Source organism: Rutilus rutilus, assembly GCF_951802725.1.
Source record: "Rutilus rutilus genome assembly, chromosome: 7".
Taxonomy (NCBI): Eukaryota; Metazoa; Chordata; class Actinopteri; order Cypriniformes; family Leuciscidae; genus Rutilus; species Rutilus rutilus.
Genome location: NC_140221.1, coordinates 29,566,780 through 29,591,661, shown reverse-complemented (window position 1 = coordinate 29,591,661; position 24,882 = coordinate 29,566,780). Strand labels below are relative to the sequence as shown.

Below are 24,882 nucleotides of genomic sequence, written 5' to 3'. Positions count from 1 at the left end.
TACACACCAGCTGGCCAGACATCATCGTTCAGTGCTCTACATACAAGGTCTATTAAAATGTATTAAAATCTCTCTGATGTTGTTCCAAAACCTTTAAGATTTTCTTTACAGCAATTAAATACTTAAATATTAATACTGCTTAAAAAATAATAATAATAATTCATTTAAAAGAAAAACACAAAGTTTCATCAAATGAGTGATAAACAGCTTTGTGTGATGAACACAATGAAACTGAAATTTAAGAAATTACTCTGAAGATAGCATTTTTCTCATTTTTGGAGCCGCCCAATTGAACAGGTATCTCTTTCATTTTATGGGGTAAAAACAACTAGCTAGAATGAACAGTAGCAGAACATATTTTGTGTTCAGTGGAAGAACCAAAGTCATAGGGGCTCAGAACAACATGTAATGATGACAATGTTTTCAATTTGTGGGTGAACTGTCCCTTCAAACTTTGTTAACTGTCTTGTGGTGATTATAACGGAGTATATATATATTTTTTAATTAGCTGATTTTTTGGGGGGGACAAACTATAACACAAGCACCTCTAAACATGCATCTTAAAAATAAAAACAATTAACTGTTCTCTAGTGAACGGTGAATACGCTGTAAGCGAGAATTCAGCTGGTGACTGTCACATGAACAGCCATTAATAATGGATACGGGTTTGGCTTGCGTCTATCGGCTTACAATGGCGAGGAAAATACAGATCATCGTAAAATGACATAAGGAGTGTTGAACAATGACAGATAAATTAGAATTTACAGAAAGCGACGTGTCTGAATAATCGCGTAAGAGTCCATAAAGGCCAACAGTGCGAAGCTGTTCGTCCAGTCATTCACTCGAGCTGCTGCGTTCATCCATCCTACTGAATTATACGCACGTCACTTATGGCTGAACGCAACTCCCGTAAAGTAAACAGAAAGCACTGGGTCATTTCATACCTGAACAGCACGAGTGAAGAAGACGCCTGCATCGGACGCTAGTTTCTTGACATTGAAATCCATAGTGTCAGCGTTTTCACTGTGTGCGTTTCAGCAACATCAGCTTGTTGGTTGTCCCTGCAACGGGATCGACTGTGCAGGATGAGGCTGAATCGACAGCGCAACCTGGAGTTTAATGCTCTTACCATCGGTTACATCAGCCATCCTCTATTCAGCCTGCTTTAACCCCTTTATTATTATAGTTATTTTGAACACAGTATTTTGAGTATTGTAACTAAATAAAGTTCTTTCATGAAAAAATAACTATATAAAAAAAAAATGTTTTCTGTGGTCTATGCAGGTCAAATCGGACCCATAAAAAAAATAAAAAAATAAAAAAAAACAGACCTTCTACCAAAGACCTTTTGGGATATTAGCTTTCAAGTTTGTTGTTGTTAAATATATGAATCAAAATTAACCCCAACATATTTTACTTTTAGACCCCCTCTAAAACCAGGCCTCCTGTTTTTTGGGGGTTTTTTTTACACAAATTGTGTTATTATAATATTCAATTAAAATATGTCATTATACAACCTGGAGCCTATATGTTTGAACTGCTCTTTTTATATATATAAAATAATGGAGGGGAGCAAAAAAAATGTGAATCGTGATTTATTTGCATTTAAGCCATGATGCATGCTGTAACGTTTCTTTTATTGGAAGCCATAAAATGCGCAGTTCAAAAGTATATATACCTTACTTACAGTATCTTACTGTTAGACAGAATACCTAAAAAATGTGCTCAAAACTGCAAGCTCCAGGGATATAAATCCACCATTTCATAATTTGCTGACAAATTGCTCGACACATCTCATCTGTTCAAGGTGGGCTTAAATCGCATACAGTTTGATGTCTAACAAAAACTTTAAAGAAGAAAAGATACAGATCTTAAACATTCTTTTATTATACTGCATAAATATTTCAGGAAAGAAAAACATTCGAATGCCCACTTATGTAGCTTCACATAACAGATGCAGAAAATGAAAGACAGAATAAAATAAGGGACCCTGCTGCTGTTGATAATTTACTCTCAAAATCCTTTCTGTCTGAGCAGCGGGTTATCAAGTGGTAACAATGTACTCTTCAATGAATGAGATATATGTAATCAGTATTACATAATTCATCAAACATATGCATGTTTTCATCCCTATGCATCTTCAGCATTATGCAATGGTCTCTGCACCATTACTTGCGTCTAACAATTTTAAATGAATACAACTTTAACTTTAGCATTTTCTGGAAGTACAGTGTTTAAACAAGTACTTTCATTAGCATCGTATCTTTTTAAACAAAGCTATTCATAAACAGACACTTCAAAATGGTCAACTCAAAAGCTGTCTTCTGTTTTTCAAGAGGTCTTATTTTATTTGGTATGGTCCTGAACCCACTGGCGCAGCCTGTGACAGTAAGCTGGAGGACTGACTGTGGAGAATGTTTGCCGTGGGTATCTCAGTCTTTTCCACCAGTACTCAAGCCTCTTTTTGAAACCATAAACAGTGAAGATGTCAATAATACCGATGAAGTAACGATGCTCTGATCCATCAATGACATGAAGCGGGTTCTTGAAGTTGGGAAGCAGTCTCCGGTTCTGGGCCTGGAACTCTTGTAGATCGACTGAATCTGTTCCCATCCTGCTGGGTTGCTCAATTTTGTCTCCCTCTAGGCTTGTACAGTCCGTTCCTCCATTGCCACTGTGCATTTCTGTTGTGTGACACTGTGTTGTTGCACAATTTAATTCTGCGGAGAGGAGTGTGGAGTCTTCCTCTGCCACCACCCCAGGAACAGTGGGTGATGCAGCATGTGTAGGACTGGATGTTGCATTCACTGACCTAACAACCAGTCAGAGAGGAACACATTCGATCAAAATATGTGGCTGTCGCTTATTTCTGAATTGCAGCTCTTGGTTTTTCTGCAGCAGATTTTTTCACCTGAATTTTTCATGCTTTTAAAGGAATAGTTGGAACACAAACAGAGATGTTTTGTTCACGCTGCTCTTCTCCATACAATGTAAGTGAATGGGGACCAAAAACATCACGCTCCTATAAAGCCATAAAAGTAGCCCATACTGAAGTCATATGATAACTTTGAAATTGAAGTTGTTCATTGAAAAGCTTGACAGTCCGTGTCGTGATCACTGTTCACTTTCATTGTATGGAAAAGCAGCTGGGACATTCTGCTATAAATATGTCCTTTGGTTTCTATGGAAGAGACAAAGTCATAAAGGTTTCAAAAGACAATTAAATAAAATGAAAAATGTTTGGGTGAAATATAAGTTTAGAAGTTGGATATATACAATATATGAGATGATGTTTAATGAATGGTAGTAATGGCTATTATAGTTTAGTTTAGTAATTTAGTTTGTGTTATTTCTTTGAGACATTACTTTAAAAATGACATTAAATCTAGATATTATTTGTCTACATGCCTGCCTGCTATTGGCCATTTGGAGAAGGAGAAGGATCTGGAAACAGATGTGAACATGAACATTCACAGTCAGGGAAAAGCCTGTTATCCTTAAATACTGAAATAGAGATACAAGGCAGCAGAAAGAAACTTCTTGAAGGAAATATTGTTTCTGAACCATGTCAACAGAGGAAGCATAATCAAACATCAGTATTCTGCACTTAACCATATAAGGTTTATCTCTATCATTTGTGTGCACATCAGTCAAGCATGAGTAGTTCAGTTGAATATGTGGGATAGTGGTGACTAGACGTAAGCATCTGTGTACCGTCTGACTGTGTTTTGAAAAGCAAACTGCACCAACCTTGAGACTTACTATAATTGAGATTACTATAATCTCCACTGTTACAGTATCTATTCAGCACAATTTTTGAAGTAATCACAGTGTGTTGAGATAAACGTCTCATTTTGAAGGCTGCCCCCTCCAGAGGTTGCATTTGTTGGCTGAATACTTCATTGAGGATGTCTCATTTCAGAGAAGAATAACTATTGCTATTCCTTATGAGGCATTCATTACTGTAATTTCTTTCTTACTTTGGAATGTAATAGATACTTTTCTGAAATGAGGCAAATGTGCAGCTTTCAAAAAAAAATAAACATTATAGGACAATATAACACTGCCATCTTCCTTAAAGGAACACGCCAACTTTTTGGGACTTTATCTTATTCACCGTATCCCCCAGAGTTAGATAAGTCTATACATACCCTTTTCATCTCCATGCGTGCCGTATCTCTGTCTGACGCACCCACCGCTAGCCTAGCTTAGCACAAAGACTGGAGGTAAACGGCTCCAGCTAGCATACTGCTCCCAATAAGTGACAAAATAACACCAACATTTTCCTATTTACATGTTGTGATTTGTATAGTCACAGCGTGTACAAATAACAAGGTCACATGAGACACAGCCATCTTCAAACCGTATACATACTGGGAAATATATTCTCAGAAGGCGAAGCACTGCTTCTTGGGCAGAGTGATTTGCTCGCAGGCTAGCGCTAGGCTAGCGGTCAGACAGAGTTATGGCACGCTTGGAGATGAAAAGGGTATTATCTAACTCTGGGGGATACGGTGAATAAGCTAAAGTCCCAAAAAGTCTGCGTGTTCCTTTAAGAAGGTTTCCATTCACTATACATTAACCCTCACTTTTCAAAACACAGTCACACCTTGACTGTTTATGGGAATAGTAATAGTGTACAATTAACATTAATAAAAATTAGATTTAGGTTATTTAGATCTTATTTACTAGGATCATTTGAAATATGTACAGAATATACACAAGCAGACCTTCCTTAAAAACATCCTTGTAAATGTCTGTGGTTGTTTATGGATGACTATATGCATGGTATACTAAACTTTACTATGCTCACTTTTTGGTACGCACGATGAGTGTTCCGAAAGAGAGAGTCTGGCTGAGTTCATCCTGGTGCAGGGGCTGATGGGCCAGCAGGAGGCTGTAGTCTAACACATTGAGTGTCTGAAGAAAGGCTGTGTCGATCTCCACCTGACGCAGGAGCCAAGGACGCTGTTGATCTGTCATATGAACAAGGAGCTATAAGATTGAATGTAATGGTGCAGATGAAGTCTACAGCACATATCCTTTGCCAACAAGGAACTGACCATACCTAACTGAATGAACTGTCCTTCAAAATTAAGATCTTTTAAAACAACAATGATCTGGTTGCCTTCAGGGGCCGGGTCTGTCCACCGGCTCATCTCACAGCCCTTTATATCATACCTTAAACATTGAGACAGAAGGATGAATGTAAAGCTAGGGGGAGGAGTAAAGGAGAAGGTGGTGGGAGTGATGGGTTAGATCATTATTCTTACTATCAGTGCAAGCCAAAAAAACAGCTAAAGGGCAATGCAATTTAATGACCAATAAGTGCAAGGCTGTGGATAACAGTAGGTCAAAAGGAAAGTTCCATATGTGATGGGGAAATGAGAAACATGAAATATTTACAGGACTGATAATGGAAAGAGCGATAACACCATTTCCATTTATAACGCACAGCAAGTCTTACCTTGCAGTGATTCTGTCATCAGGGTAAAACACACTTTGCATCACAATAAAGTACTTCTGCACACAGGAAACCAATAGAGTTTTATAACATGTACCTTCGGGGTCCATAAAATAATAAATAATATTGACAGGAAATTAAAGATATTTAATAAATGAAATAATTACCATCCTCTGATGTGCAATTTTGATTCTGTGAACACCTGTTCATGAATGAAGCATGACAATTTCTTAAACAGACGCGATAAAGATAAGAATTTAGGGTTTTAAGACATTTCATTTTATAATGCATATGAACTATATAAAATATTTGTCCAGTAACATTTGCTTAAGTTAATTTACCAGCTGCCAGCTTCTCACCCAAAAATTTGACGAGCAGAGAGTGTGGGTACTTCTCCAGATGTTCCATGTAGATTCTCAAGTTAGACAAGAGAAATCGCACTTCTCTTTTACTCTGTGTCTTTAAGAAGAACCGCTTGTCATTACTGGACAGAGGAGAGAGAAATGTGTGTTAAAGGACATTTGGTTTGATATCAAACAAACTTTACTTACAGATACAGAGAGGGTCAGAGAGTTTTTTGTTTGTTATTTGAAAAACTGACCTGTCTCGTACAGTATGTTCACCAAAGCAAAGTACAAAGTCATTTTGTGAAATTGCATTGCAATTTAAAATAGCTGTTTTCTATTCTAATACTTTTTAAAATGTAATTTAATCCTGTAACAGCAATGCTGAATTTTCAGCATCATTACTATTGTCACATGATCCTTCAGAAATCATTATAGTATGCTGATTTTCTGCTTTAAAACAAAAATGTCTTATTATTATCAATGTTGAAACAGCTGCTTAACACAGTATATCTGTGGAAACCATGATACATTTTTCTCAGGGCTGATGAATAGAAAGCTCAAAAGAACATGCGATTAATATATATATATATACACAGCAATGCGTCTATCGATGTTATTTCTCCCATTAGTTCCTCTACAAGCAGTCTGTCTCCTCTTTATGCTGTCTCTGTTGCTTATGCTGCTGCAAGCGAAACATTTGTGCTGACTCACGTTAGAAAGAAGTCTGCCTTGCTCTTGGAATTGCTGATAAATTGCAGGTAGCTGCCTTCAGAGGAGAGGGACTGCTGGTATCCCTTCTCTGTCATCCCCAGGGAGCGCCGCAGACTGGCGAACACCGGCCCAGCATACGTCTCCATCCTGAAGTCCTTCACAAATTCACAAACACAACAGATGAGATTCAGTAGAAGTTATACATACAGATCTTATGTACAGTTCAAGCAAAACAAGCCAATGCTAAACAGCTGCTTAGTTATTACGTCATTTTGTCCAGTAAAGCAAAAAATGTGCAGTAAGCAGTGTCCGCTTTTTCCATTAATGTACATGTACCTTATGGATTTGAGTAACCTCCAATTTGTAGTCATCTTCACACAGCTCATCCTAAAAACAAAATATATGATCAGTAATGATAAGTATTCATATTGTAGTAGTACATGCTTTTGCAGGCAATGTTTTTCTTTTTGTTGTTTAAGTGTGTGAGAGAGATGCTTTAAGCCCTGGACAACAGGCAGCACATTCATGAGTCATACTGCTGCATAAGCAGACTGGATTCAATGGAATCAGGGCTCTGCAACATCATCTGTGTGTGTGTTTGTTAGCGATCGAGCACATGACTATGAGTGCCACCACACTACAAAACAGGGCGACACTTTACAAATAAGGTCTTATTTGTTAATGCATTTACTAACATGAACAAATAATTCATACAAATGTTCATGTTAGTTCACAGTGCATTAACTGATGTTAACAGATACAACTTTTGACCTTAAAAATATATTAGTAAATGTTCCGATTAACATTAACTACGATAAATAAATGCTTTGTTTGAAGTATTTTTCATTGTTAGTTCATTATATCTGACATACATCAATTATCAATTATCAATTATACATTACATTACCTTAGATGTGAAAAGTATCTTGTTCATCTAAAGCTTAGATATTATACTTACGATTATTATTTACTTATGCCATTTAACCATCTGCATTCTACATGGTCTCTTATTCATGGTTAACAAGAAGCCACTGATTTTAGCTTTAACATTTCTGCCCTCTCTTGTGGTACTGTAGCACTGTGAGAAACATTGCATTGTTTGAATTCTGTCCCTCCTCCCCAATGCGTGCGCAGTACAATGGTGTTTGTTGCCGAAACACTTGGTTACTCTTCCACTCCCCCTGCTCTGTTACTCTTGAGCAAATTACCAGGATAAAACCAGCTCTAATCAAGCTAAAACATTGTGTGGTGCCTTTTCAGCACCACAAACACATAGTCTCCACGGAGAGAAATATGCTCCTCTCTACGGAGGCTAGCCCGCATACTAATTAATGTCAAATGGAACATGTCTGTCTCCTTGGAGGTGTTTGATCATGCCAAGCTTTTGTCTCTCGCACATTTATTTCAATATGCACTTCAACACTGAAAATGTAATGTGAGCTGAATTGCTTATTTCCACGTGACTGTATTTTGGTTTTGATTACATGATTCCAAACCTGTTTGATTACAATCATCACTGTACATATACATTTATTCATAACAGTTTGAGTGGTGGATATGCTAACACTAGTTAATTATTAATTTATCAAATCTAAAATAACCCCAATAAAAAGGCTAGATTTTCTTGGTGAAATTTTATATATATTTTAAAGGAAATTCTGTTTTATAAATCTTATATGGACCCCAAGGCAAAACTCTAGCTCTGACTGCATTTTCCTCTCTGTAATCTTTACCTGAAAATGGAAAAATCGATATTCAATAGGGACTGGATGGGGTGTAGGTTCATAAACATGGGAATACTCACAGGTAAAGGGTTGTCAATGGTGTTCTGCACAGCGGCAAATAGCCCTTCCTTCATCATACAGGTGAGACTGTAGAACTCATGCTGCTGGTCGATCTCAAACAGACCCAGCAGTTTCAATTGCTGCCTCAGTCCACCCCACCGTTTCCTCTTCACTGTACGACTGTGTCGGCTCACACTTGGCCCTGACATCTCCATCTACAACATAACAATAGCCATGTAGTTCAATACAGCACACCTACAAACAACTTGCAAAGCCTTAGTAGAAACCACATGCAGACAGATGTAAGGTTTGTTTACTGACTGATCCCTTACGTTTTATCAGTATTTTTGGTAAAAGATGGAACTGGAAGCTTAGGGGAGGGGGGGATTTTTGTGAATGTGTGTGTGTGTGTGTAATTTTTATATACTATATTAAACTTATATTCAAATTGTTGAATATATGTATATTTCATATAAATAATAATAATAAAGTGAGAAGTTATTACTGCACTCTATACTCATGTTATAATGGCAAGGATTTGTCATTGTCTTGAAACTGGTAGAGTCTCCCAGACAACAGATAAACAAGTCAAAATCTATTTCTATTCAAGTGTCTTGGAGGTGATTAATGTGTGGTCTCTCAGACAGGAAAATACTAAGTGATTTGAAATCTGTCTTTATTACTGAATGCAGAACAAAAGAGCCCCTGCAGCAGTTCACAGCACAAATCTAACATGCCATTAGTTGCAATAAATGCACTGAATGCTCTTTAAATATCAGTATTTTGTTTGCACGCAAGGAAATCATAGCTGTTAACCACTGTAGACAGTTCAGCCTGTTTGGTTTGTCCTCCCAACTGTAATGTGCCCTAAATGGGGTTTTCACCACTGTCAACTGAATGCCAGAGAAATTTTGAATCAGAAGTTTATTTGTTTCCAGTAATGGTAATCAGCTGTTCTGTACGAAGAAATTCAATTTTCCAATCTCGTGTCAGGTTTTTCCTCCCTCTGCCTGTGGCTTAAAAAGACCTCTGTCATCAGATCCTCGTATGAAGGACATAATTAAGAGAAAGCCAAGTCCGAAATAAAGTTATAAATATATATATAATTGTGAATCAGGCATGGCTAATAGCCTATATTTTAACAAACAGAACATTTTAAAACAGGAAGACGTTCGTTGAACTGTCAGAGGAACTTGAGTTTACATTCACTTCGATAAAAATGAATAGAATAGTCTAATAAATAAAGATATTATGTACGTACCTCAGTGCGATTCATTATGGGGTCACCAATACATTTCGTCGTCCGTGAAGATCAGAGCACTGTTTCTGTCCTCTCGTGACATGACACGGCCAGTGTGTGTGTGTATGATGAGCCGCTGCTCGCGCTCGGTCAGTCTCTCATCACTGCAGCGGCCCATCCCACAACACAGCAGCACAGACACACACCGTTACTGAATACATGCACCACAACTACTAACTGACAAACACAGTACAGACGAAACTAAATAGTGATTATGAATATATAAAGTACAACATTGATTGGTCTACACGTTTTAATAATAATATATCCCACTATATAAAATACAAAGTAACGTCACCTGTCGAGAAATAAATCGATCTCATACAATTCTTGAATAGTTTATGATACATGACACGCATTGTATAAGTTTGATAGATAGATAGATAGATATAAAATGGGTGAGAAAAACAAACACATGGCATTGTACTAAATGTTGCATATTTTTATTATTTTTATGTGGGATTGTGTATGGTTTTACAGAAAGTTCTCTTTCTCATTCTTTTTGGATTATTGTCCTAAATTATTTTGCTGCTAGAGGCAAGCACTCTACCTTATAAATATGTTTATTTACAACATAAGAGAACAGCTGAAACAATCCTCAACGTAAAGCATGATTATTAAAAATTCTATATTCCATTTAGATGCCATCCAGATACAAAGTACACACATATCTTCCCTATTGTCTTGGGTGCCGAAATTAAGACCTCATGTATTATTTGCCTTTAACTTCCTGATTATGGAAATAATTCTCCAAAGCTGAACATCTCACAACTAGTGTGGTCTCAAGTCAAGGTTGTGGAGACGGGATGTACAAAAGCTCAATTAGACTACTGTTTAACTAAATGTTCAGTACTGCTTTTGGCTACTAAAATGATTTTTTATTTGACCAAACACGTGAACATGACTGGAATCCAGGAGAGCAGCTTCACGTGGTTGTGTACAGGAAGTGGTACATGAGTGAAATCAACACAGTTCGTTCTTCTGACCAGAGAAATCACAGCAGCATGAAGGGTCTTAATCAATTTTCTTAGGCTTTCGATTCTTCCATGTTATGACTCCTATGAAGGTGCCTGAAAAAATGAGGGTAAATTTGATCATTAGATTAAACAGAGAAACATTTTCTGTTTAAAACTTAATTGCATTAAAAAAAAATTTAATGAATAACATTTTTATTAAGTCCATATACTGCTCTTTTTTTTTTAACGGTGACATATTGCTTGCTTTACTTACCAACAAATAGTAAGAGGATTAATGCTGCGACTCCAGGAAGTATGACTGAATATTCTCGTGGAAGAAAATAGCTGTGGATCACATGGTCACTGTCTACGAAAGGCTGGAACAAGGGCAGAAGAGTTTGCATCAATGTTTGATCACTTCAATATTTGTTCAGTAGCATATGAAAAAAAAAAAAAAAAAAAACCTTACCAAGACAATGACCCAAATAGTGTAATATGTGAAAAGTAACAGACTAAAGCCAACAAGTCCAAAGCCAACAGCTTGATCTGCTCCAGTTGCCTGAAAAGAAATAGTTTTTTAAGGTTTGGCTCACATATAAGTGCAAATTACATTATAAAGTCTCACTTTCCTAATATGTTAATATATATATATATATATATAAAAAAAAAAAAACATTTTTGAGAAATTAACATTTTGGCTTTTAAATGTTCTCCATGCTGAGAGAAACAAATGACAACTCAAGTTTATCTTGCAAAAATGGAGTGGTGCAGGGATAAAGTCAAAACACAAAAGACTAATAATTCAAATAAGGTCTGACACTGTAGTAAATATAACTTGACGATATTTGAAGTTTTTTTTTTTTATACTCGAACGTTTTGCTCTAATCAACAACGTAAACTGCACACACTCACACAACAAAAGTTCTTATTTAGTAACTTAATAGAAATATAATTTTATTTAAATAAACATAACAGCTTCAAACGTTCAAGTATCGTCAATTTATGTTTACCACAGACCGTACTTTGAAAACCAACATTAAAAATCCCATAGGGTTCCAAATTTTGAGGGAACGTTTTGACGTCATCCCTGCACTCCACGTATGGTGTATATGAAGGGTGTCTACTGAATGCCTGAATCTACTGCATTCAACAGCAGTCATAAAGAAATGAACAAATATATAATATTGAAGTTGAACGAATAAATGTAAACGAACAAATAACTATTTTTGTGTTGGTGAATTATGTGGTCATACAACGAACTATACAGTGTGAAACGTGTATCTTATTTATCCCAGTTACTAGAAAGTTAGACAAACAATGCGGCGCCCTATAAAGTGTCATATTAATATATTTAAAATGAAAACGACAAAGACATAACACTTTTACATCCATTCAGTTAATCTTACCATTATGGACGTGCCACTTCCGTATGCAACCAAAATTTATGAAATCTACTTCCGACTACCAACGGAAGTCGTGCTAGGAAATGTAGTTTTTTGTTTGTTTTTGTTTTTTAATGTCACTGTGGTAATTGTATTGTTCACCACACGAGGGCGCGCAAAGACAAATGTTTACTGGTTAGAAGCAGTGCTAGGCGAACGTCTCTCAAGCAGTCTGTTTATTTCAGTTTTCTTTTTGTTTTAACCCGTTATAAATTAACAACATGAGAGGAAACATAAAAGAGCATCATCCTCCTGCAAGTTAAGTTTCACAAAAAATATAAAAGATGTTAAATGACAGAACTGGTATCATCTGCATCAGCCGGTTGTTATAATTTATTATGTCTACGTGTCAAATAAACTAAGTTAAACTTTCAGAAGAACTAAGATTAGTAAGATTCACTGACAGGGCTTAGATTAAGCCAGGATTAGGCCCTAGTTTAATTAGGATATTTAAGTATCTTTTATAAATATTATGCTTTAAAAACATTACTGGTGTGCACATTGAGACAAAACAATGGCACTGACATATTTTAAGATATGTGAGTGAAAGTTGCTTCAGTTAAAACTGCTCAAACATGCATTTTAGTCTGGGACCTTGTCTGCGAAACTGGGGGCAAGTAAATTCAAAGACTAAATAAAATGGGACAGTTTGGAGACATTTTGTTTCAGTTTAAAAATGAGTTTTAAACTGTACTTTTATTTTCCGTTTGGACACGTATTCTGTATGCTGGCAATGAAAAAATACACAATCCACAAGTAAATCGTTCATAATAAGCTGGATGTTGTTAAATAAGTCACACAAACAAAGATTGTGTATTATGATATCCAACATTATCTTTATTTCCCCACTATAATACACATAGACAACCTCATCAGACAGAAAGAAACATTCACATTTAAGTGTAGAAATATAGTTCCGGTCCATCGTTAGAAAGTATCCTCTCCATGCATGAAACCAAACATAAGACCAAGAAAACTTTGGAGAAACACCACATTACTTATGTGTGATCTTAAAATATAAATATTTGTCACAATCAAAAAAATAAATTTATTTCCATAGTACTTTAGTGGTAAATTCATTTATATGTTATATATATTTTTAAAGAAATCTCCAGAATATAATTTATTTCCTAATGAATGTTGCTGTTATTAAAATGGATGTTATCATGAAAAGCTTTCTGTAAGTGCATAGCTTAAATCCTTTACGACAGTAAAGGAGAAATGCAGATCAACATTCTGGAGAATGTGTGAGTGACATTAGTTAGTCCTCAGTATTTAAGTGCTGCTGTAGTGAAGTATATATATATATATACACACACACAATCTAAGGTTTTCAGTATCCTGGAGCCTGTGCCACTCAGTGTAGTTCATACATGCATATATTTTGCTGGGTTCCATTTGGTCTTTTTAATTCTTTTCTTTAAACTGATAAAATACAATATAATGATTTACATGAATGAACACGTATCAAGTGAACAACATCATTTTTAAAGAAAACAAGGGATCCAGATTACTGAAATTTAAAATTTATAATAAATTACATCATCTGTCTTGCATCCAACATGAACTTTTGCATATAGACCCCCAGTCAGCTCCCTGCAACAGCATCGTAAATAGATCAAGTAAATTATACACACACATACAAACACACACACACCTACATTAGAAAGATCACAGATTAGTCAATTATGACTAAAAACATCAACATTATAAAAGTCTTTGTTAGAGAAAGAGAGAGAAGAAAGAAAGAGAACAATAAATGACAGATGGTCATTGTTTCATGCCATCACAAATGTTAGACAATAGAAATATTTTGAATCAAGGTTGAGGGGAAAAAAATCCCCCACAAAAAAAAAAAAAAAAAATTTAAAATGAACCAGCCAGCTGGTTCGAAAAAACAGATATGACAGAAGAGTTATTGTTCTTAATAGCTAATAAAGTAGACAACAGGTACAAAGAGTAAACGACAAAAACATTTAGATACGTTTTTCAGTGTCTTTAGAGAATCCCTTTATGCTAGCTAATTAGAAACATCCAGAACACTAGGCTTTATCAGGCCCATAACTACCGTATATTTTGCCCTTTCAAAGTTAGTGTTACTTTAAATTTCCAGGAGTACTAATCCTGCAGAGAAGCAGCTGGAACATGCCACAGACTCATTTGTTACGCTAAAACGGCATGAATAATAACAATAATAAACAACGTTAATTCATATAAATTTCAAACTTTTAAATGTGAACAGTGATTCTGTATAAGCATGTCATATTTTAAGCCACTGGACAGGTGAAATATTTAAGGGCCAATTCCCTGAACGAACTCAAAAACGGGCTTTCGCAAAACAACGGGCCCACATTGCACTTTTCTCTCAACTGACAAAAAAAAAAAAGTGTGCGATATGAGTATTACAAAAAAACTCACAATGTCAGTTTTTAATGTGGTCAATGCTCTCAGATCAACTGAGAAAGATTCGTGTCCATCATTAAGATCATGAATTAGATGACAAACAGAGAAACAGAAAACTGGGCTTTCCGTTCTGTTTCACTGTCATGCCTATTGTACACTGTTTCCTAGGGCACACCAGGTGCTGGTCAGAAACACAGTTGCCAAGGACAGACGTGTGACTGTGAGTCACTGTCTCTGATCTAGTTCTAAAAACAATGCAATTATTCAGCTGTGTCTTACAACAAGGACTCTACAAATCATTTGCTCTTGCTTCTGAATACACGATCTCACTAGGATACAAGTCATTCGAACATTTTGATACTGACAAGAACCCTAGCGAGAGAATGCCACAAATGGCTTGGCTGTACTGTTGCGTTGTGTGTACCGAGTCACACAAATATTTGAAGCTGAAACCAGCAGCAAAGGGATAAATTTGAATAGTGAAAGAGAAATACTGACAGACTGAGTTAGAAATTGGGCATTTTACTGAAAGAGAAAGAGAAAGAGAAAGAGAAAGAGAAAGAGAAAGAGAAAGAGAAAGAGAAAGAGAAAGAGAGGGGGGCAGTCCAGTATATTTCTGTATTTCATGTATACCAGTCCAGCTGGAACATATGTAAGCAAACCCTTGCCCACCTCTGACAAACAAGCACAAGTGTTTGAGATACTGAAATGGTTATATGGGGAGAATGGTTTTCTCTGCCTCAGACATACTTGTATGGCCAGCCATACATGATTTCAGGCAATGTTTACCACAGGCCAATCGACTGGTTACTGAATTATTACAATGTATGTGAGGGCAGATTTTAGAGTTGTGTATATAACAGGGGCAAGAAATGCATCACAAAGAAATAAAAGAGATTAAATGACCCCTCTTTAAGACATGAAATAATATCTGAAAATCAAAAAAATGTATATAACATTGAACTGAATTTCCGTCTAAATCCTTTGGACTGCCCTCATATTTCACAGTGTTAGACTGAAGTTCCCATCGTGCTTCACTTCTTAAGGCATTTCAAGTAGTTTGTGTTCTCAGAATCCGCTGTAAATATTTACGCTTATTAATTATAAAAAAAATAAAAACGTACCCACCACATTTTCATCAGCATTTGTAATGCACGATTAAGGTGTTACGGTTGTAATATGTCAGACCCACAAGATGAGCAAGTTGTAAAGTTAGTTGCCTACTGTCTTGCTCTCTCCATCATTTAAAAAAAACATGTGGCTTTGTGAAAGAGTGACCGCCGTGTCCACAGAGTTCTAATGGCTCTCAATCACCACCGGTTCAAAAACACCCGCAGACACCCTGCCAAAGAATAAAAGACCCATATCACACATGATACTGAAGCATAACTGTCTGAGTACAAATATGTTGCTGAAACCAGTTATTTTAAATTGTAATAATAGTTAACAATATGACTATTGTTACTGTATTTTTGAACAAATGAATGCAGCCTTGGTGGGCATAAGGGACTTCTTTCAAAAACATTAAAAAAATCTTACCAAGCCCAAACGTTTGAATGGTAGTATAAGCATTAAATTAATAATTCAATTCTTACTAGACTAAGTTAAAAAGGCATATAAAAGAGTACCAATTTACCTGTTGACAAGCTGGATGCCGCTTAATGCTGTGGTACCATCCCTACTGATAAACAGTGTTAAGTTGCTGTCTGTGAGAGAAAGAGTGACAGAATGATGAGTTGTATTGTAGTATCAGTATTGTATCAGTGTTGAACGTAAATAAATGGGCTAAAGAGGAGTTAATGGTGCTAAACATTTAATATTACCAAATTGCTTCTCAACACACCTTCATTGTTGCTGACATCCGCAAAGTTCTGACTCTGCACAATCTTCTCCACAATATCATCTGCATCGATTCGTGTGTCGTCCACCCATGTGGGATGGCTCTCCACGGAGTCCTTCTTTCTCCTGTGTAGATACATAGATACTTATTTTCTTTCCAATATACTCAGTCACGTTATACTTTGTGTTTAAGCTATATCCCATTTTTGCTCGTGCAGTTAAACATAAGACAATAAAATAACTTTGAGTGCCTCCGCCCACCTTGAGGGTCTGTTTGGGGGCAGAGCAGGGCGAGGGGGACGTGGGGGCCTCTCTGGCTTGACCACCTCTTTCTCCGGCTCTACGGGGCTCTCGATAGTTGTAGACGTGCCTCCTGATGTGTTGCTGCTGCTGGTGGAGGTGTTCCGCCGGTGCTGGGACAGATCTGTCAGGCTGGAGGAGTGAGAGTGCTCTGTGCTGTAGCCTGAGTGAAGGACAAACACATCCCATCCCAAATCAGTGCATCAGTGACTTGGCAGTATTGTACAAATGAAAAGTAAAACTTTCCAATGTAAAAAAGAAAAAAAGAAAAAGAAAAAAGAGCTCTAAATCTTTTTATGGTTCAATTGAATGCACTGAAAAGAAGAATTAAATTTTCACTTTCATGTATCAATCTCTCAAGTTTTGATCAATAAGTACACTTCAGAAATTCAACAAGGGTGCATTAAAATTGATCAAAAGTGACAATAAAGACAAAATGTTAAAAAGATTTCAAATAAACACTGATCTTTAGATTTTTGGAATGTATCAAAGAATCTTTAGAAAATATTGATGATGTTTTCAATATTGATCAAAATGAACACGTTTCTTAAACACCAAATCGACATATTAGAAGGATTTCTGAAGAATCATGTGACACTGAAGACTGGAGTAATGATGCTGAAAATTCAGCTTTGACATTACAGAAATAAATTACTATTATTGTATATTAAAAAAGTTATTTTAAATTGTAATCATTTTTCACAATATTACTGTTTTTACTGTGTTTTTGCAGCCTTGGGGAGCATAAGAGGTTTCTTTCAAAAACATTTAAAAAATCTAACAGACCCCAAACTTCTGAACGGTAGTGTGTGCATCTAAAACTAAACAAGGACACTCATGTTCCTAAGTGAACATTTCTCTCGAAAATGTTTTGTTTTTAGAACACAAAAATCTCTGTATTACTGCTCTTGTGTCCTGTATTATAAAATGCTCAAAATTGTATTCAATTCTAAGTCTAAATGATTAAATGTAAATGATAGAAGTTTAGACTGAAGTTTTTTTTATTCTGTAATCAGCTATAATCTGTACCTGATGTTCTTTTGATCGTGCCCTGAGTCCCACCTGAGATTTTGCTATGTTGGCTGGCAAAGCTGGAGTTGCGAGAGTGTCCCGTGTGGAACACTTCATCTGGACTGGACAGGTTCTCCTCCAATCCCTGCTGAAGGCCTCCTGAGAACAAAACAGCTTCCGGTTGACCCCATTCATTTATAGAACACCAACAGTATACCATTTTCAAGATAGTCCTTACAAAATCATAACAAAACATTTAAACTGTGCATTTTGAATACAATTACAAATGGAGAGCTTTTATCAGCTTGTTAACATTCTCCACAATTTCAGAAGAGATGTGGTCATACCCGAGTGGTTCACAGAGGGTCTGGTTTTGACTGATCGGCGAGTGCCGCCGCCGAGGGGTGCAGAAGAGTGGTCGGCGGTGCCCTCTCCCTTGCGGTCCAGCTGCAGAGAGGGGTCCTGTCCAGCCATGGCAATGGTCTTAGCTGTGCTCACAGGCCTGAGGAAGAGGAGAAAGACAAATTTAGATGTCACCAGTGAGCAATAGGCGCATGTGTTCTCTCTATGGCCTAAAATACAGGAGGGGTGCTATATTCACCATGGATCAAGAAAATGCACTTTTAACTAGACCAGTGGTTCTCAACTTTACACAACTCCAAAAGAGCTGAATGTTCTTCAGGAATCACACTTCTAACCAAATAACTGATATGACATTTTTAGTGTTTTAATGGATAAGGATTTGTATAAATATTTTGTACTCACAATTTCTACCTAATAAAGTATTTTAGAGCTTGACGTAACTAGAAAAAAAGTACATTCTAAATAAAAATGACATGACTTTTCCAGGTATAGAAATCACACTTTTAAAAGATCCTGGTTCTTCTAAGAAAAAACAGTGGTTGAAGGCAGCGAACTAAATTAAGAAGTATCTTGCTTTGTAATTGTTTTAGTGTATTTTAAATCTTGTTTTCCCTTAGTTGAAATCACTGTTAGCCATCTTGAGAAGTCTTCTGAGGGCCACTGGCCTCTGGGAGAAAACTACTGAACTAGACAGATGCAGTATTCAGAAACACAAAGTTACTCTACACTATACAACACACTCACGTTTTGAAGCAGGGATCTCCAGAGAGAAGAGTCATGCCAATGGTAACCTGGGAAGAGATATGAAAATATAATAGAGTTACATATAAAATCATAACATAAAAAGATTTTGATAGTAAAACAGACTGCTTGAGGGAACCTACACATAAAACATAGATTAACATGAGTCAAAATTACAAGAATATCTATGATTAATTGTTAGCTGTTGTTTTTCCCCTCACATTTTTCCTCCTGACATTTCTAAGAGACAGTGAGTCAGTCAGTCAGTCTGTCATTACAGGGACTCAAGAGAGGGTTTGAGCAGTCACATCGCCCACACAGTGCAGCGTCTCTAGATGACACTGTTTGTGGTGAAGACAGTGCTTCTGCCTCCTTTTAAAATAAACTCTGAAGTTGCTAAGAATAATGCAGAGAAAGAGGTTCCTGGTGTTTCAAGATGAAAAAGGTAGTGCTTTTGGTCTGACTGACTGAGTGTTGCTGGCCCATCAAAAGGGACATGTCTAGTCTCACTCCTGAAATGAGATAAGAGACGACCAGCACCCACACCTATACGCACAAGCATGTACACAAACAGGGACACACACACCTTGAGTATAGAGTTGTCCTGCCGAGTGTTCTTGGTGTCGTAGCCCTCCAGTATACAGCAGCGAACCATGGAGCCTGAACCAGCAAACTCCGCCAAGTTGAGGTCAGCAAAGCCCAGCTGGAGAGACAAAATAAAGATTTTATCACCAGTACAAGCTCTAAATGAACAAATCAAGCTCTAAATGCTCCCAAACAGGTCTTCAGGCGAGTTCTGCAGTATTTCCCCATAGTTATACCATTAGCTTTATGAACATGACACTAGGAATGAGTCAGGACATAAATCTAGGGCTTCATTGTTTTTTCCCATTTATCCTTTTTTCATCTTCTAGAATTGTTTATTAAGGGTACATTTTATTCAGAGTAAAAAAAAAAAAAAAAAAAGTCTGTTAAGCTGTAGAAGCATGAAGGCTAGTTTAGGGAAGAAAGAAAGGAAAGGGTTAACTCTTAAGAGTGCTCTTATATAACTTACAGGCATGTGAAGTTGGCAGAGTCAGTCATGCATGAAATCCCTCTCTGATTCTGACTCGATAAAGGTTTCTCCAACAAGCATGGCTGTTACTTTCTCCATACACTACTCGGCAATCTCCCTCTCTCACTCTTCGTTCTTAACAAAATGTTCTTCGAAAAATTCTATTAACCTTGGTTAATGAAATAACGGTAGCTGATATAATTCTTTCCATTTCCTTTATTGGATGAATACCCTACACAGTCAGCACTGGTGCACGTGACCAGCTGGCCTTTAAAAATCATTGATGTGTGATATTACAGCAAGGGATAAAGGGACTAATGCAAGGACACACACAGAATATGTTTTATTATCACACCTCCAACAGTGAGTGAGAAGAAAATGTACCCACTGTAAATATTTTTTTTAAATATATTTTTTTACTGGCCATGAAACTATTTTGTATCTATTTTAATACATATTTTCTGTTCCTTTAATAAAAGAATATCATTATATATTAACCTTTATGTTAAACGCTGACTCTGAATTAAATGACAGAATTAAAAGACTTTGGTGAACTATCCCTGTCAAAAAGTGAGGGTCAGACTATTGTTCTTGCTATTATGTAACAGTTATTAATAAGCTAAATGACTGCAAACTGCAAAAGGCAGGAGAGACTGAGACATAAGTGTATTTTCCCATCTTCTCACAGATCTGTGCATGCATGTGTGCCGTTCCTTATCTATATTTGCTGTACCACTGCTACCTTTAGTACAAAACATTTCCTCTGACTGGCACACTTCTCCTTTCTAGAAATGACTGCAGTCCTTAAAAGGTTTATGTGGTTTACTCCAGACAATGCTGGTTTTCTGTGCTGTTTCTGAGACTGACAATTACTAAGTGATTGATCAAATTCATGTTAACTCATTTCAAACAGACACCCTGACGAAGGCTTGCAAGCCGCAACGCGTAGGTGTGTACTTGTCACCAGTTTTTCAACGATAAAGCCATGATGAAATAAAGGCTTTTTAACTTTTTTCAACGCTATTCGAATGCCTTGGAATATCTTTTTTCTTTTTTTTTTTTTTGCATTCTTTGCTTTGATGTACTCTCATTACATGTTAACTCATTTCAACTCAAGTCAATGTACTGTAGCATTTAAATATCTGTCATAGCAAAGGTTCTCTTTATTTCATCCTAAAGGTCATATCCAACCCCCTCCTTCCTGTGATTCTCCCTCATTCCTGGTTACGGTCCATAGATTTGACCTCCCTCATTCCCAACTTTTGCTGCATCAGCATACAGTTTTGACAAACTGCTGTTCAGGATGTAAGCGATCAGTAAATGAAGAGAAGAGGACACGGATGCACATACTCTCAAACAAAACATCCTCCTGTAACTCATTACAAACACAAATGTGCCAAACATGTCTTTCTCTGCAGTAATTTGATGTGATGACCTTAACCAGCAATCACAATATGTCACATGCCCAAACAACAAGCAGCATTGCTATGAGTGTAACAGTTCTTCAAAGTGCTCCATGTTATATATATTATCATTACTCCAGTCTTCAATCACATGATCCTTCAGAAATTATTCTAATATGCTGATTTGGTGCTCAAGAAGCATTACTTTATTATCAATATTTTGTAACATTATAAATGTCTTTACTGTCACTTTTGATCAATGTAAGACACTCTTGTGGAATAAACGTTTTTTTTCTGACTCGAAACTTTTGATCAGTAATGTACATTAAATAAATGAATAACTTTTGAATATATATAAAATCACACTAAGGGCTTTTGTTTAGGGAACGTCTCACATCCTTTGTTTGTTGACACAAAAGAAATGGCCTGCCTGTGTCAGACTTTTCTGTAATTACTAAAAGTGTGTGTTCAGCCTTTTATCTATAGTCTATTATCATTAATTGCTTGAATTTATTGTACAATTAATGTAGGGTGGTACAAGCAATGCCTGATAACCATGTGATTTAGAGATTCTCAAGGTGTGGAAACACATGTCTATGACAGGTCCAGACCAGATCACAGAATCCCTTAAACTAACCTCCCACTGCATTACACCATTTATATTTGCTTATGCAGTATTTCCTGGTGTCCTGAGTGCCTCTGAGTACAGTATCCATACTTGTGTGTATATGCATGTGACTCTCTTGTGTTTATAAACATAAAACCCTGAGAAAAAAGAACAGAGCGTGAGAAAGAAATCTCTGATGCTCCCTTAGAGCAAGGAAGAAACAATCATAAGGAGAGAAAGAAAAAAAAAGAGAGAAAGGGATGAGGAGAAAGCTCTTACCTTTGAAAAAGTCTTTCCACCTTTAAGTTCCTGGAAGTCAAAAAAAGAGAGAAAGCGGGTAAGAGATTATTTGTTATGTAATATGTTAGCCTTTGGTGGTGACGCTATGAGGCAAAGGGGGTAGTAAGAGCCATGAGACAGCAGTATGGAGTAAACCAAACATCAGAACTCACTGAATAGCTCCACAATCTGATTGTTAATCAGGATAAGAGTGTTTCTTCAACCACGGGTACTTTTATGTTTTGGACATTTTAGCCAATCATTCATCTTAAATTTTGGCTTCAAATGCCTTTTATGTAAAAGTTGTAATGTTTTACCCTCGTCCTATAGACAGTTCTAACTTAAAATATGAAAGTGTATTATAAAAATAGTAATTGTATTTAAAAACTATGATAATGTAACCAAAGACAGAAATAAATAAACTAATTCAATATATACTGTGAGAAAAAGTATGAAATTTACATTTTACACAAATTACTTGTGTCCCTCAAATGTGCAACAACCAACAATTTTGCCCCAAATAAAGTATTTTCCAGCTTAGTGTAATTGGTTACAAAAAAGACAAAAACGTCAGTGAAGGGCATACGTGTGATGTGATAGATCTTAAAATATTGTGCAAAAAGTGTGAAAATGTTATGTAACTGTGTATTTAAGATACATAGGGCCAGATTTACTAAACTGGGCAAATTAGCGTAATTCCAAAAAAGCGCTGATGGGAGTGGAAAGTTTTGCACATGATCTACTGACGACGCACACATTAAAGAACAGTGTGTTACTGGTCTAAGATGAGATCTGTGTGTGTGAGTGAGACTAACCTTACGCACAGACACTCTGCAAATACAGGGGTCCAGGACCCCCGTGGCAGGAATGGCACTCATCTTACACACAAAGGAGAACTTCTTTCGCCAGCGAACACAGTTCTCCTGAACCTCCTGTCTGTAGAGAGACAGATAGAGAATTAGTTATCAACATCATTATAAATCTTAGTCCGTCTTTATAAGCCAGCCAGTGGAATATTACTGAGGAGACCACAGATAAAACAAATAACACAATGAACTCTATGATGATTAACAAATGGACAACATAGTCAGTTGGGATGAGTTTTCAGAAAGTTCACAGGGTCAGAGATCATTGTGAAAGTCTGGTCATAGATGATGAAAAGTTTTCTGCAATCGATTCACCGGTACTTATCACTCTTCACCACAACCGTCCATCTGTGTGAAATAACAGGACTTTGCACAGGAAACGAGAACGTTAAAGAATCAGATTTGAACCCAGCTGAGCTTTAAGTCATAAATGAAGCCAGACTGTAGCAGTAGAGGTTGTAAAAGAGACTGAACAGTATGAAATGCCAAAGGAAACTTTACCATTGTCATCCTTTCATCTCTGCAGACCTCTTTGATGAAAGTGGGTCAGTGTGTTCTCTTTTCACTTTCTGTTATGTTCCTTCTCATCATCCTCCATTCCTGCAGCTCTTTTGCATTGCACCACTCTCTTACATCCCCACCACTTTCATAAACTCTCTCCAAAGGCTGCATAGTAAAACGTTTGTTCTTCATCTATTTTTTAATAGAAAACATTCTTTTAAATTTGGACGATAAAAATTGAGTTAATTTCGTAGTGAAAAGTTAAAGTTAGATGTTATGTTGTTGCTGGTCTTTATTTATTAACAATTATTAATTTATAACCCATCAAGTTTTCCAAGCAAAATAAATCCAGTCTGTTAATATAATTTAATGAAAATTATTATTATCATAATTCATAGTAATATTGTGTAATTACATTGTCAAAATGCATAGATTCACACAGAATACTTTACTGAGCATTTGCATTGCAGTCGGATCCATAATTTTATTTTATTTTTTTAATACATCGATTTCAGTTTGGGAACCACACTTTGGAAATATTTTAAGATATGATCTTTTCGGATTTTTACCCACTTAACATCAGCTGAGGCTTTACACATGATGTTATGGAGCCTTTTTTATTTATGAGTTAGATTTGTCTCAAAAATACTTTTGCAAAATATCATTTAGCCACTTATATTTATCTCTATTTATCTATCTATATATATATTTTTTTATACTCTGAAAAAATGAGAAGATAGTATATCTCCTGTAGATTGACCTGGGAAGTCTGTCCGCAGTGGTGGGGCTCTTTTCATGATTTAAAATTTTCTGCTATTCCAACTAAATTCTGTAGGAACATTATTTGGCCCCAAATATGGCGACTGTAATCACAAAACTAAGCACTGTTGTGTCTGTCTCACCAGATAAAGCTCTTTGACTAAGTTATCCTTCATATTGTACAGTGTCTGGAGTCAGATTTGATGGCCTCCTCCAGTCCTTTATTTACCCTGGGCTTGTTGCCAAGGCATCTGTTCCTGATATCCGCCAGAGTGCCAGGGAAAATGAGAGCGGATAACTGCACATCCATTACCCGAGTGTGACCCTGAACGGGCCGGCCCTCCACCAGTACCACACACAAACACCAACTGCTGATGGGCTACAGGTCACGTTTGACTCGGCTAGATATGTCTGATAACAATGATGAAGACTTCCATCCCGGACTAAACAGTTAGTAATCAAAGCGAAAATCTGTCCCACTTCAAAGCAGATTGTGAACCAAAACTAATCTGACTTTTTAGCTCATATTACACAGTGAAGCTGAGGACTTCCAAACTCACTCCACATGACAGACACACATCTCTGGAGCTACAGCCGCTAGCTCTGAGTTCTTCCAGAGTCTGAGTAACATCCCATGGCTTTGTTCAGTTGAGTGAGAAAGTGTTTCCTTCCTGTTCTCTGAGCAACATCAGACATTCACAAGTTCCTCTGAAACACTCGAGCACCTGTCAGCTCACAGCTGGAGGATGACG

General features: G+C 36.7%; 4 protein-coding genes across 7 annotated transcripts in view; all 4 read right to left on the bottom strand.

Moving 5' to 3' along the window:
* Positions 1–1,142, bottom strand: part of sh3glb2b (SH3-domain GRB2-like endophilin B2b) — a 30,598-nt gene extending 29,456 nt beyond the window's left edge. For 2 of the 3 annotated variants that reach the window (XM_084414075.1, XM_084414076.1), the window contains exon 1: positions 945–1,104. In XM_084414075.1, coding sequence (XP_084270201.1) covers positions 945–1,007 — 63 coding nt within the window. In that variant the 5' untranslated portion in view covers positions 1,008–1,104. Of the gene's footprint in view, positions 1–944 lie in introns of all 3 variants that reach the window. The other variant, XM_084414077.1, reaches the window with a different exon arrangement.
* Positions 1,143–1,579: 437 nt separating this feature from the next.
* On the bottom strand, positions 1,580–9,714 carry pip5kl1 (phosphatidylinositol-4-phosphate 5-kinase-like 1). The gene is made up of 10 exons (XM_084415390.1): positions 9,568–9,714; positions 8,327–8,521; positions 6,859–6,909; positions 6,523–6,677; positions 5,824–5,948; positions 5,632–5,666; positions 5,468–5,523; positions 5,069–5,181; positions 4,814–4,976; positions 1,580–2,812 (listed from the first exon to the last, which is right to left on the bottom strand). Exons 1-10 carry the CDS (start codon positions 9,580–9,582, stop codon positions 2,347–2,349), a joined length of 1,374 nt encoding a protein of 457 aa, XP_084271516.1. The 5' UTR covers positions 9,583–9,714; the 3' UTR covers positions 1,580–2,346.
* A 133-nt stretch (positions 9,715–9,847) lies between these two features.
* dpm2 (dolichyl-phosphate mannosyltransferase subunit 2, regulatory) lies at positions 9,848–12,024 on the bottom strand. The gene is made up of 4 exons (XM_084415131.1): positions 11,969–12,024; positions 11,032–11,121; positions 10,837–10,939; positions 9,848–10,676 (listed from the first exon to the last, which is right to left on the bottom strand). The coding sequence occupies exons 1-4, from the start codon at positions 11,969–11,971 to the stop codon at positions 10,621–10,623; spliced, it is 252 nt and encodes an 83-aa protein (XP_084271257.1). The 5' UTR covers positions 11,972–12,024; the 3' UTR covers positions 9,848–10,620.
* Positions 12,025–13,516: 1,492 nt separating this feature from the next.
* The window catches only part of eeig1b (estrogen-induced osteoclastogenesis regulator 1b), a 37,089-nt gene continuing 25,723 nt past the window's right edge, over positions 13,517–24,882 (bottom strand). Inside the window, exons 4-13 of one of the 2 annotated variants that reach the window (XM_084414742.1) lie at positions 22,820–22,940; positions 22,005–22,034; positions 19,248–19,364; positions 18,665–18,711; positions 17,905–18,059; positions 17,609–17,716; positions 16,508–16,709; positions 16,251–16,372; positions 16,044–16,113; positions 13,517–15,749 (exon numbers count right to left, since the gene is read on the bottom strand). In XM_084414742.1, coding sequence (XP_084270868.1) covers positions 15,704–15,749; positions 16,044–16,113; positions 16,251–16,372; positions 16,508–16,709; positions 17,609–17,716; positions 17,905–18,059; positions 18,665–18,711; positions 19,248–19,364; positions 22,005–22,034; positions 22,820–22,940 — 1,018 coding nt within the window. In that variant the 3' untranslated portion in view covers positions 13,517–15,703. Of the gene's footprint in view, positions 15,750–16,043; positions 16,114–16,250; positions 16,373–16,507; positions 16,710–17,575; positions 17,717–17,904; positions 18,060–18,664; positions 18,712–19,247; positions 19,365–22,004; positions 22,035–22,819; positions 22,941–24,882 lie in introns of both variants that reach the window. The other variant, XM_084414741.1, reaches the window with a different exon arrangement.